Genomic DNA, 14,380 nt, shown 5'->3' with positions numbered 1-14,380 from the left:
AAGTTCCGATCCGCTGGGGAGTTCTATGTTTGTCTCGTTTAAGCGCATGGAGCTTTTCCGGCCATGTAGAGACCCCATGGCCGGCTAGAGCACAGGGTGACTTAAACATAAGAGGGGACTGTGCAGGCTGACAAGGAGTCTCCCCATGAAACCGTCATGGCCCCCCTCCCAAACTTAAACCTAGCCCCATGTGTCTTCAGCCTCAGGGAATTACCGTGACAATAGGCATATAGCTATACTAAAGATTTTTTTAAGTAAAAAAAGAACCAAACAAGCAAAGAAGAAAGTGACTTTGTGTCATTGTGCAACTAAACTGATTAGTATAATCATGAGGTAAAAACACCAGAAATACAAAAATAGTATATACTTAATACTATCTGTATTACCTTAATTATGTGTATTGTTTAAATTATCGGCCTTCACAATTGTAAGAATATCTTCAGCATACAGTTGCTTATTACAAGACTGAAGTGTTTCATACAGTTCTTTAAATGCTCCTTTTTTCCCATGACCTTGATACCATGACTCCAACAACTTATATTTTCTATCACAAACACTCTGTGCGCTGTAATCGATATCTTGAATGTCGACGGAATTGCAATTCATTTTCTGGACACACGTTTTTATTATTTCATAGGTCAGCTTATTAGCAATATCCACCAAGTATTGTCTTAAGTCAACATCTGTAAGTAGAAAATAAGTATGAATAAGTATTATAGCTCCATATTTTTTCTTACAACACCTAAATATATATTCTTAGGCAGACAAGTCCAAATGTGACACCTTTTATTTGGAGTAATTTTCATAGGGTCACCTCTGTTTTCAAAACACTCACAAAGGAAGTGTTGATTTTGTCTACATTTGTGTTGTTCAACAATGTATTCTACAAATGTTTGTTCACAAGTGGTACACTATATGAGCAACAGTATGTGGGCACCTAACCATTATATCTACACTACATGACCAACAGTATGCAGACACCTGACCATCATACCTATATGAGACTGTTGGAAATCCATCAGCATTAATATGGAGTTGCCCCCCCCAACCCTTTACAGCCATAACAGCCTCCACTCTTCTGGGAAGGCTTTCCACAAGATTTTAGAGTGTTTCTGTGGGAATTTGTGCACATTAGCCCAAATAGCATTTGTGAAGTCAAGGACTGATGTTGGATGGGAAGGCCTGGCTCGCGATCATCAAATCCATCCCTATGTTGAATGTGGTTAAGGGCCTTCCACAAAGTGGCCGAGCTCTACCTCCATCCCAGTTTCCAAGACAGCAATCCTGCGGCCCCGATTTCATTCTACGGTGTCTGGAATACTGGAGAATGTATACTGTACATGTGCAGAATTATGCGCATGCACAGTGGCACTACCTCCCAAGCTCCACCCCGAGCGACCCGGTTTCCCGGTAGCAGAAGTTGAAAGGTATGTCACCTACCCAAGATATGCTGATTGTAGAACTTAATTATTCTAGAAGCAATTACGCAATGTGTTAAAATGAACAAAATCAAAACGTAATGTATTTATTACCTTCAAATTCAGGAGGACATCCCTAAAAAAGAAATATAAAAAGTTTTTCAGTTTGGCGAGATTTGCTAACGCCAAAACAGCTGATATTTTGAGGTTGCAAGTACCAGACCCCCATCTCCCTGTACTAAGAGGCAGTTGAAAATCATAGCCTTAAAAACAATTTAGCTTTCTTTATCAGGTTGTGCTTGCAGAGAAAAAGGACCCACGGTGTCTGATCATGGGTTATATTACAGGAGTTATTACATTGTACACATGAAAGCAATAAGGAAGAGTGTTTGTACTGTATGCTCATTTCATCTGGACCACTGGGGGCAGCACTGCAATCCAATGAAAAATGATGCAACAGTAGGAAGAGATGGTGTATTCTGACCTAGGTAGACTAGGTCTATGGTGGAAGGTCCAGGGAGCAGCCCACCTGCCACAAAGCCAGGGCACAGATCATAATTCTGGGCATAATACTGCTGTGCCGCTGCTCAGTGGGCATTTTACAAAGGAGATCTCCGATCTTACCAGCTGGCATAGTCTCCATAGAATGCATTGCCAAGAACTACGCTCATTTAAGGCACAGATCATCGGGATATGACATTATATCCTGGTGCTCCGCAGCAAGGACAGTGGCCATGGAGGGGCAGGAGGTAGAGGTTGTGAGTGATACTGGGATATTTCTTTTACATTGGATTTTAGTTGTTAGATAATTATTTCCAACTCTTCAGAAGCAAGCTGTAAAGGCTAACATACCACCAAGCCTAAAGAAAAAAGGCAAATGGCTCTGGAATGTGCCATCTCGCAAGAACTTTTCCCAACTCACACCAACTCAATTGTGCTACAGTCTGGTTGATATCATTTGTGTATCCTGTAATGCAAGTTGCTAGCAGTAAATACGTACATTTTATATTTTTGCACGGGTGTAAACTGCTGTATGCTGTGAAACATTTTTCAACAAGGCAATTTTCAAACTTAATTAATTAATTATACAGATTTTTTTTTTTTATATAGGACTCTAGTGTTTCATGTTTCTTACCAGCTGTCTGATCACCAGGACTTTACATTCAGAGCTTGTGAGCAGGCCCAGACTAGCCATTTGGTACACCAGGCACGCATACCTGATCTGTGGCAGATTGGGAGTTGCAGCATGCGGCCAGTGGCTGGATATGCCCGGCCACACACTACATGAGCATAAAAAATAGAATGTGATCACAGATATCCAGCTGTCAGCCACACTTACGTTCTTAAAGTGCCAGGGCAACCCCGTTCTTGCCAGCCCAGCCTTACTTGTGAGAAATGGGGTTCTTGCAAGCTCAGTTTCTGCCTTCATGTGTGGCTCTCTCCAATGCCAATAGCTACACAGTGCAATATATATGAACAATTTGTAACCCAAACTGTTAGGGGCCAGGGGACACTGGCCAGGGGACACTGGCCCCTGGACACCTCTCATCTGAAGCCTACAGGCTGATGCCAAAAGCTATTTCATGTGTTAATGGCAGTACTCCATAATACTGTAATTATAATACATAACAATGTAGTGTTACAAGGAATATATAAAAACATTATCAAGAAATGCAGCAGAATTATCTGATTAACAGAAACACTCGGTTACTATAAAGATAACCAAATTGTGCATCAGAATGCAAAGATGCAAAGAAACATAAAAGATACCTCAACTTTGTTATTGGAGGGATTCACGTTCTCAGTCTGTACAAAAATACAAGGTATATATTAAAATCTAACTGCATAGTCAATAGCGAAATAGTCTATGGGGTAATTCTGGAATACACTCTACTGCAAGAGAGTCAAACGTACTCAAGTTAAATAATTCACAATTTCAATAACCTGTCCTTGAACTTGCATCCCTAGAGCAGGGGCAATCCTGTATACAAAGTGACTCTGGTGTAGGGTTTGATAAGTGATCTTATCAAAACATCCATTTAAACTACCTGATCAGCAGAAACATTCATTTACTTTAATCAGACTGAGCCACAATGAACATGCAAACAAAAATAGGGTACCTTAATTCTAATGTCGGAGGGATTTGTAGCCTGTAGAAAATTAGGAAGAACATATTAAACTGTAATTTGGTTAAATAGCTATGTCAGATGATTCATGAAGTTAACTTAAAGGCTATGGTAAGGCCCTGCCATGCTTTCAAACAAAATATACTCTCCAAATAAATGTTCAGCACTCCACAGTTGGCAACGTTTCAATTCACCAATAGTCTTCGTCAAGCCATGGAGAGTATATTGTACTGGAGAAAGGGGTGGAGCGCTTTCTACGCCACCTAACTTGCAGAACACAGCCCAAAGTATTTGTTTCATACAAAGGGTATCACTCTTTGGTAGGCTGACCATATGTCCCAGTTTGCCCAGGATGGTCCTATAATCAGAAAAACTGCCCCACATCATAAATGATCTGGTTAGGAGACTATGTGCCTTTCTAGAATGAAAGAGGCTCTGCCTTGTGGAAGAGGACATTATTATCCATACTGCCAGACTAAAGGTGTCCCTGTTTAGTCATTTACAATGTTAAAAGGTATTTATTAGCAATTAAAAAAAACAGAACTGGATATGAAAAAGGGGGCTTGAGCCCAACACATGACTAGGGCCCAGGTTGCAAAAAGTGGAAGAGAACGAGCCGGGGTCAAACTTCTCTGACAGTTTAATGTTTTTAAAACTATGGATGTGAGCATCCAGATTCAATTCACCAACCCTCAGTACTTTCAAATCATCCAAACTGAAAAGTGAACTTGTCAAAGTTTCTAAGCGCAACTTTTAGATGGATTTAAAAATGAATTTGTATACTTAGTAGATTAAGTCAGTTATACCAATATGAATTGTGCTATATGGTACTCTACTGGCTTGGACTAATACATTGGTCTATTTCCATGTCAATTAAAAGTCTCAGAATAAACATACCTAAGATGTGTCAGATTTTGACCCTGAGTATTAGAATTTAGTTAATGGATAATTTCTCAAAGTGGTTATACTCACCAAAAACACATTTCTGCTACCTGCAAAAGTGAATAAAAATGAAAAAGCTTACATATTTATATAAATATATATACATTTTAAAAAATAATAATAATTGTATTTGTAACTTACATATGGCAATGACTACAATTAACACCGCTGGTATGATACCCCAGTGGCCTCTAGCATGATTTTCTGGAAAACAAACACAGATATTCATATTTAAACCACAGATTCACAGGTACTGTGTCACAAAATAAAATATATTGGGATGCATTTTTATCTTTGTGTATTAGTTGCACATGCAGATTAAGCAGGGAAAGTCTAGCAACACCCAGCCCAGGTAGCAGGCTCACACAAACAGCCTATTAATGTAGCAGTCCAAAAACAGACAGCTCACAACCATCCAGTTCTGTCCACAAATTATTCACCATAAAGGAATGCTCAAGCTACACAACAGTGGTCCATGTAGAACAAACCTTATAAAAGCCATACATGAAGCACAGAAAGCATTGTAAGGTCCTTATTAATTTAGACATAACATGGCTATAACATGAAATGCAATAATCTTGAAATCAGAAACTAGAAAGATGACTCTTGGTGGAAAGGCAAGATTTTTGAACGAGTATGATCCTATCACACCTTAATGTGTTCAAGACAGATAGCTGTGAGTGCTAGAAAGTGAAAACAGGGTTTGCATTAATCCATGATCTGCAAACCTCATGTGTTCTAGGGAAAAGAATTTTCATCTATCAAAAGCTAGTAGTGGATGGCAAGCCTCCCGAGGACTAACGCGGAAAACGTTTGTTCACAGCAGGTGTAATGTGTGTTTTATGTTGGACCTGTTGTAATTTGAGTACTTGATACGTTGTGCTCTCCTTTTCTGATTGCGTGACAGTTCCTTTAAATGAGAATTGTATGTCTATTGTAAACACAATTTAACAATGTTACCTTTACATACAGCATCTTTCGCCGGTGTACATTCTTGAATAACGCCATATGTACATCTAAAATAACACAAATGTTTTATTACTATTCTTTTAGCATCTGTACTCACTGTCATTCTATTCAGTTCTCTGACTATACTGACACCACTGGCTAGGTACAATAACCGTATCTCCAAATATCCCCCAGAGGCTAGCTTCAGGTTTTTTTCCTCTCTAGACACTCCCTGCCCACTTTGCCCTCTTCCCCCAGCTATTTAAGGCTATCTTGGGCTAGTCCGTCCTCCATTTTGGGCTAGCCCTGCCCCTCACATGACTAAACCCACCCCTTTAGAAAGCTACCCTTCAGAAAACGCTCCAGGTAGCCTACTTTGGTAACTTACCATGTATGACGGTGACATTACAGAATGTTATTCCAGTGGTACTTCATACCTACACCTGTGTTTTGTATGAACGGTGCCCAAATTTGCATGAAAATTGACATAAGCCCAGCTGTCACTAGTCTATCTACAAACCTGGGCTGTTGGCTGCCATGATTATTTTCTTGCCCCTCCCAAAATATGTTGTTTACTCACCATTTTAAAAAGACATTTTGAACTTACGTTTTACAAGGCAGACACTGACTGCAGCTCTCAGGTAACCCTGATGCTCTCTGATTACAAAAATAATTATCCATGCAAGTGCATGATGTATTGTGTGTAATATCGCAGGACTCAAGCAAAATCTGGCCTGTAATCAAAAGCAACAGAATTGTATGTCATTAAAAACAGTAAAAATCTCTTGTACTCTACATTGCTACTGCTGTCTAGGCATTACCCATAAATATTTGACTAATTAACCCCTTAAGGACAATGGGCGGTCCCTAAACCCATTGAAAACAATGCATTTTGAGCCCGTACATGTACGGGCTTTGTCATTAACGGGTTAAGAAAAACTCATTTATATTTTTTTCATGAAATATTGAATTGTCACATGACAGAAAAGCAGGTACGTAGAGGCTATTGCCACACAAACTGACTCCAAAGGCAGTCAGGTTTGCCCTGTGTAAACAACCTATACTAAAATTAAACTAAGTTGTAGCGGTCTTTGTCATCCACGCGTTTTTGGACAGCAAATCTACTCCTCAGTTATAAGAGGCAGTTACATTCCATAAGGACAAAGGAAAATTATTTGCGTAATTGGTTATATTCAACCTGGAAGTAACCTACCATGACCAGCATCACACTGAGTGCACCTTATGCACTCTGCATAACCATTGGGTTTGTCCATATAATCTTCTCCTCTAGTGCATGACTTGCACGTGGGAGATCCGTGTTCCACTGTACATTCTGATTCAGCATATGATCCTAAAAAAAAAAACAGCAAAAAGAACATTAAGCAAAAAACATAATGTGAATGCTATATAACCATAGATACAATATATACCCAATACCATATAATTTAACGTGTTTTAAATAAATTAAATACCTTGGGTATAATTTTACAGATATACCAACAACCCCCCAAGTGTGCTTTTTGACATGGAGATGAACGTTCTTTTTTGATTTCCAATAGACACATACGTTTTGATGCCAATGAATTAAAAGTAGATCTATATAAAACATAAACTGACTATATAGAAGGTGGCTTTATTTTTAATCTATATAGTTAGATTGATCTTTATGAATCCATAGAATTTACTTTTCAGACACATGCTTTAAACTTTTGTTAACTAGTAGTATACAAGTCTTGAAGCACATAAGATAAGTATTTATCTCGGGTAAGGTCAAGGATATCTATTTTAATCATGAAAATAAGAATCTCACAGACAATTCCAATTTCCGCTGGTTAAACTGGGGAAAAAATTCCCAATAATAATGATTTATTATTCATTTGTTAGGTTGTCCATAAAGTAGAGGATTTGCTGGTAGCATAAATGGATAACTCTCTTAATAAACTCTAGTGAGGAACAGTATTTCAACAACTAAAACACAGTCATACTGTGCGCAAGCACAGTCAAATGAATATAATAATTGTTTAGTGCTGTCCACAAACAAGAGGTTTTGTTGGTAGTTTAAATGTGCAGCTGTCTAAAAACCCAATGCAGGAACAGTATTTCAACAACAAAAACACACTGTGCGATATGTGCACATCAAATATTGGTGGCAAATTAGACAATTTGACACCAATATTTAATAATCAATGAATTATTGTTTTGCGTTTTCCCAAGCTAAAGCTTTTGCTGGTAGCGTAATTGTCCAGCTGTCTTAAACCCAATTTAGGAACAGTATTTCAACAATTGCCTGCAAGCACAGTCAGATGTCTAATTTAATCACCAAAAGTTGAAATGTATCACAAGTTTAGCTTTGTCCACCTTTTAAGATCAGCTGCTGTTATATTTATCCACCTATTAACTAGCCATTTACTTGGTGCTCGTTCTCTCACAAGCCAATTAACAGATGATCCACTGACCTGTAACAGGGCTGTTTAAAGAGTTACAATTTAGTAGCATACTTAGTAGCCCATTTATCAAAGTTTCTAATTTCACAACCTTCTATTGTAACATTGTTGTCATTATATTCTTAATATCAAACTTTCTAATTATATGGGACTTTTTTTTATGTACATGCAGTAGTCCCTGCTGGTCGAATTGTCTAAACTTAATTATAGATTGCGGTCACTTAGGAAGGGAAGCGGTGCAGGAGTTTTCACCTCAATGCTCCTTTCGTATATGGCAGAGGTCTGGTGTCAGTGCGGGAGTTGGCTGTCTGAAATAGAGCCCCCAACCCAGGTTGCAGTAGCTGTGCTAGCTACTTGCAGGACTCCCTATGAGATGGGTCAGTTGGGAGTACATATTGATAATATGTTAGCTATTTTAATCTGAGTTAACAGCAAAAAGTCATTTTACACCCTGTGCCAGATTCATTGGTCCACGCTGGTAATGGTGCAATGGAGTTTGATTTAACTAAATTAAATCACAAAAGTTGTATTTCAATTAAAAATAACCGTCTTAATGGAGAACATAAGGCTACTAAATTAAGATATAAAGTATCTCTTTGTAACAAATGAATAAGCAGTTATTTCTGCAACTGGTAGTGATGACAACAATGTTACAATAGAAGGTTCTAAGTATTTTCAGCTGAACTGCACTAAAAACTGCACTGAGAGATGGGGAAGCACTGTCTAACACAAATGATAAAACACTGCTGGCATTTGCCCACATTTACTCTGCACGGACGGGCAGGCAAAAATACCTGACATGTGTTTTGCGATTTAAAGGAATCCCTGCTTGTGACGTTGTAGTTGATATCAGCCAATAGAAAGACCCCCTTAACCTCACTGTTAATATGTGTAGATAAGTGAATATTCATATATTGAGATGGCTTTTCACTCCAGGCAATGAAAGGATTGCTGTCTCTGATACAGGTGAATTGAAGTAGTTCCTTCCCTACTTCTTCTATGAAATCTTTAATTCTTTATCGAGTATCTTGATGATATCTTTTGCAGGAATTAGCACTTCACAATCACTATTTAGGGCCCTCTGATAGGCCCTTTTTAATGTTTTGTTGTTGGGAGAACACTGTTCTTTAAATCTAAGTCTTAGTTCTTTGGATTTCGTATCTGGTAGGTTGGTGAAAACTCCTACCACTGTACCCACTCCTTTATACATAACTAGCAGTATGGTAGATGAGCAATGAGCATCAATCTCAGCCTCTGCTAACTGTCTCAGTCTTACACTGCAACTCTCATCAGCCTGTAATTGCTACTGACAAGTTAAATGGCATCAGCACACTTATATATCGAATGCTTGTTCCTTCCTCTTGTAAATGCTGATTGGCCAAAGTGAAAAGTAGGGAAAAAAACACAGGTTTTTGGACCAATCAATCAGAGCCATATCCATCAATAAGACTCCCCCTGATTTGTTGGCTACCTCTACCTATCAGTCATTGACATGTACCCTCCTAGACACAGTCCCTCACACTTTACCTCATCAGAGCACTAAAACAGATTGTAATGGGGGCAAAACATGGCAAATGACAGGACAAATTCTACATACCGTTATTTTTGTTTCTTTCCTTAAGGACTCTGCTCGTTATCGGAGATTCATATGAATGCACAAAACACCCACATTTTATTAAAAATAACATTCATACAAACCTGAAGTCTAGTGATCAGCATGTATTCCATGGACAAGGCTACCGGCTCTACAAGTTAATATTTAACAACACCGTAAAATGTAATTTTGTGCCACAAAACTGGTGCACTTTGTATTAATATTCCATTAATAAAAACCTTTCGTATGTATTGGGGAACTTACCCGCATTGCACAGTTGACAGCAGTGCCTTGTTGCAAAGTATTCTTCGGGTGGACATTTAACCTCTCTTTTATGGGGCACTTCCTCTTTGAGGACGGTTTCAAAACTGCATTCAACAGCCTTAAAATACAAACAATTATATTAGAATTCCCAAATCCGTTAGAGATAACTTAAATATAATGTGAACAGGTTATGGTAGGATTAGCACTAATACTAAAAGTATTTCAAAATATACATTGTAAAGTTTTGGGGTGTAACATGCACTCATGTATGACAAATACTTAAATTACAACAACAATTTCATGCAAGCATTGGAAGTCATACTATTTTGTAATTTTGTGCAATATGTGCTGGTTTATGGATGTCCCTTTCTTGGGTATATGCGGGATGACTACAGTGTATACATATTGTAGAGTTAGCACCTAAACTACACAATTAAGGCATTTTAATATCTAAATAACTTAAATGTGTACATGTTTTATTATATAACTGTGCTGATCTAACATACATATAATGAAACAAATGTAATGAATGGGTATCCCACACTGGAAACTCATATTGGCCAAACAGATATCAAATATGCTTTCATTTTTTAACTACTGCTGTCAATATTTTTAAAAAGAAAATCCTAGTCCCTATTTTTGAAAGGTGTTGTTCAAAACATTACTAATTGCACTCTTTCCTTTCTTTTTGATGTTAAATGTCATATTGCGCGCTAGTGCATTTTACTGCATGGAAATTGCAGGCATCCCTTAGGTAATGGAATCAGTCTTCTGTCTTATTTAACTCCTACATCAGCTGCCTCTACTGAAAGCAGATCGCATACCTCAGCATGTTCGGCTCAACTCCCGTTCTAGTCAAAGGCAGCTAAGCTTCAATCCTTATCAATACCATACCTCCAAATAGTCCAGGTTCTCATGGGACAGTCACGATTGTGATTGTCAGGCACTGCCCCACCATCATGATTTTGCAGGAGGTGGGGAGCATGGGCTTGCTGTGGAGATCATCAGATCTCACTTAACCGGCCCAGGGGGGTGAAGAAGTGAGGAAAAAAACTCCTTTGCAGCTCCCACATGCCCCTGGCTATTCCGGTAGGGCAGGTGGGTGGCCACCACTGATTTTTAACTTCCCCTGAAAAACATAGAGATTATGCACTCCCTCGCTTGGAAGCAGTATGCTTGAATAATGAAAGGATGAGCTAAACCAAAACTGATTTGAAAAGTACCTAATATGTACGGTAATTTAAAAATATCCTTTCACAGTCAGAACAAAACTTATGTATCTGATAGGTTCTATCATCCATTTGTATTTATTCCACTGCACTGAGAAAAGGTTTTCAAACCGCAAGATTCTTGTTAATTTTCAAGTTATGGCGGCAGGATACTTGCGAGGTATTCACACATATTAATGAAGTACTGGGCTTCAAAATTTCAAGATACTTTTTTCTCATGGACCCTTTCTCAGTTTCTCCACTTTCACTGTGGAGTCAAGAGAAACTCTGCTCGGCCGTCTGATATCATAATCTTACTCTGCATGTACGCATGGACATGTAATGACTTGCATGCATTTATAGTGCATTCCCCATGGTGACATGTCCCTGTTAGAGAGGGTAGATGGTTATGTACCCAGCATTACTTTCCCATCACAGTGAGTATGATGTCAAACTATGCTTCACTCACATTAATAAAGAGACTCTTGCCAGCTATGCCCAATACTTGGTATCTACTTGGTGGCCTTCAAGAAAAAAACAAACAAATTAAACCAACCTAATATAAATTAGAAAAGTAATATCTTTTTAAGTGCACCTTGACATTCATGGACCAGGTTATCAGAACCTGAAGCACTAAATGCATAACACAGCCCAGATCGTCCTACTCCCCTCAGTTCCACACAACACAGGGTTATGCCCCATCCGTTATACCGCAGCTCAATGGGCCAGTAACAAAGGAGATCTCTGACCTCCCAAACCAGCTGGCACAGTTTCTATAGGATGCATTCCAAGGAGCTGTGTACCTTTAACAGGGCATCTGGATTGTACAGCTCTATGAAATTTGATGGCACTATATAAAACAAAAAATAATAATATCCCAATGCTGTGGCCGCTGCCCAGGGTCAGGCCTAGTGCAGTTCTCACAGAAAATGCACCACTGATTTCATTTACATCACTAAGGTATGTTTAACTTTCATTAAACATAGTAAAACAAATATGATTTCTTGCAATAAAAGCATATAGAGTATATTACGAGATTACAAAATTATCAGTGTTTGAAGATTTAAATTGAGTAAATAAACATTACTACATTATACTTAAAATGTGCCCTGTTTTAAGAGAAGGGATGCATGGTATACACAAGTACAAGATAATGTCACATTCATACAAAGTTTTCCTGAAAACTGATATCTAAATTAAGCACCTGTACTGTACGTACTATACCACTGTGCAGTTTATTTTTGGAAATATATATCTTCCACTCCAATACTATTCTTGGCTGACAGACAGTGGCATTTTAACTGGGGACTTTCCATTTTAAAACCAAGGTACTGTATACCGTAATGCATTTTAGCTCTAATCTTCCTTTGCAGAGCTGGAAACCACAATTGTAGGCAGTCGTTATATTTTAGGTGACTTCCCCTGATCAAACACCACAACGAGCTGATTCTCTATGGCCATCCTAACAAGTTCTATTAACCCATTCCTCTAGGAGCTTTCGTTAGTCAGAGTGTTTGGCTGGTTGATTAACACCCATTCTGTAAGTCAGCATGTTTGTCAGTTTGCCGCATAGACGTCTGCGCAGCCCCAGTGATGCTAGTGTTTAGGGGCAGGCTGTTTAGGGGGTAGAGGTGGCACAGGCTGACTGTTTAGAAATGCAGACGTGGCACAGATCAACTCATCCCCATCCAAGCAGTCCTCTCCTATTATCTCACTTCTCCTTCAGCTACTGACTAGATTGTAAACTCGCAAGAGCAGGGCCCTCTTCTCCTTTTGCACTAGTTTGTGTTATTATATGTCGTTTTGTATGTGAAACAGAGGCCCAATGGTGCAGTATATTTATCCAGTAGCAAACATAGGTAATGTATCAGTTGCACTCACATGGAATATTGCACATCCGACCATAGGATTCCATTCCTAGCTTAAGTGGAGGGGTTTCCATCACCTTTACTCCACCATAACATTTTTTATTGGCAGATCAATGATGGGACTTAATTCTTGGAAAAAGGTGTCATAATTGGTCATGTGGCCAGGGGGTGTTTTCTTGCAAAAGACTCAGATTTAGGGGCAATGCAGTGGCTTCAAAGACGAACTCCACGATTTACTCTGATTGGAACATCATAAGACACCATCTGGACTTAAGGAGTTTCCTCAGGCCTGCTTATTGATGAAACTTGTGAGTTTGAGTGAGGGTCCTGTGTTTAACTCTCAATGTTTTTTAGAACTGTTTGCTTGTTTTGTTTTTCTTTTGCATGTCTTGTGGCACTGTGTAACATTTGGCTTTTTGTTATTAAAATAGTAATAATCCAAGTCTGTCTTTGGGCTCTAGTGTTGGTCTCCACAAACCCTAAGAGAGCATAACACATTACCAAATTGTTATTTCCCAATTTCTAGAGGATATATATATATATGTTGTCTCCCTGGGGTGGGTTGATAGATAGGTAGATAGATAGAAAAATAGATATCTCAAGAATACGGTATCAAAATCGTGAGTGGTGGCAGACTACCTGGGGGGGATACAGGCAGGATTTGGGGGTTAATTTGGTATAACATATGCCTTGTTAAAGGGTGAAGTTAGTAAATCCAGAGGCCTTGTGCTATTAACCCCTTCATGCCCACGCCCTCCACATCGTCATGGCTCGGCAAGTAGTCCTGAGCGTGACAGGCACAATTTTCCATTATTGCCTCAGGCGCAAAAGGAGCTGGCTACAGCTCTGATCTTGTCATATTATCATCTACATATATTATTTAATCTGAACTCAACATAGTTCACAAGACTTCCTAATAACAAATATAAAATGCATTGTATATATTTCCGCTAAATTGCAGAAATGAAATGTGGTCACCCAACCACCGAACGTGTACAATCAACATTTTGATAAATATGACCTAAGTGTGCACTTCCCAAATATCACCGCCTGTATTTGTAAACCGGATGTTTCTTTCGGTTTTAGTTTTGTGCTAATATAAGTTTAGTTTAAACTTAGCCTACAGATCTATTGTAAGTTAGTAAGATCTCCAAAAACAAAGTAGCTATCAATGTCCTTATAACAAACAATGTCCTTCCAAACTGTGCCTAACTAAGCCTTACCTTTAGGTAAAGAAGTAAGTACGGAGGCCTCATGTTTCAGAAACAGCAGAAGTGAATATATAAGCATAAGCAACAAGCTCTTTTCAAACAAGTCGAAACCAAAAGCAAAAACTCTTTCTTATATTACAAGAAGGGGCTGGGACAAGGAAGTGAGATCCAACCCAAGAAAGTGCTGAGTAACTACAAAGAAAATATTTGCTTGTTTTTTTTCAAGCCAGAAACTGAAAATGGAAAATCCCTCTATCCCTTGTAACATGCATTGCGGATTCTAAAGACCGACACGTTATTACTTCTCACAAAAATAAGTTGGTAAACAGCCTTACGTCTTGATATGAAGCTTACGAT

General features: G+C 38.7%; 1 protein-coding gene across 1 annotated transcript; it reads right to left on the bottom strand.

Annotated features, from left to right (window-relative positions):
• Positions 1-354: 354 nt before the first annotated feature.
• On the bottom strand, positions 355-14,109 carry FAS (Fas cell surface death receptor). Its single transcript, XM_053449938.1, has 9 exons — positions 14,036-14,109; positions 9,737-9,854; positions 6,648-6,785; positions 6,042-6,168; positions 5,447-5,502; positions 4,628-4,690; positions 4,517-4,536; positions 1,533-1,554; positions 355-683 (listed from the first exon to the last, which is right to left on the bottom strand). The coding sequence occupies exons 1-9, from the start codon at positions 14,066-14,068 to the stop codon at positions 388-390; spliced, it is 873 nt and encodes a 290-aa protein (XP_053305913.1). The 5' UTR covers positions 14,069-14,109; the 3' UTR covers positions 355-387.
• Between the last annotated feature and the right edge of the window lie 271 nt (positions 14,110-14,380).

This window comes from Spea bombifrons, chromosome 11 (assembly GCF_027358695.1).
Source record: "Spea bombifrons isolate aSpeBom1 chromosome 11, aSpeBom1.2.pri, whole genome shotgun sequence".
Taxonomy (NCBI): Eukaryota; Metazoa; Chordata; class Amphibia; order Anura; family Pelobatidae; genus Spea; species Spea bombifrons.
This window is presented reverse-complemented; position numbering and strand designations above follow the sequence as displayed.

Excerpts from the sequence above, each read along its gene's own strand:
- FAS (XM_053449938.1), bottom strand. The coding sequence starts at position 14,068 with ATGAGGCCTCCGTACTTACTTCTTTACCTAAAG. Across the intron at positions 5,503-6,041 it reads CAGTGTCTGCCTTGTAAAAC|ATGTACATATGGCGTTATTC; the intron begins GTAAGTTCAAAA and ends GTGTTATTTTAG. Across the intron at positions 4,537-4,627 it reads AATTGTAGTCATTGCCATAT|GTAGCAGAAATGTGTTTTTG; the intron begins GTAAGTTACAAA and ends TCACTTTTGCAG.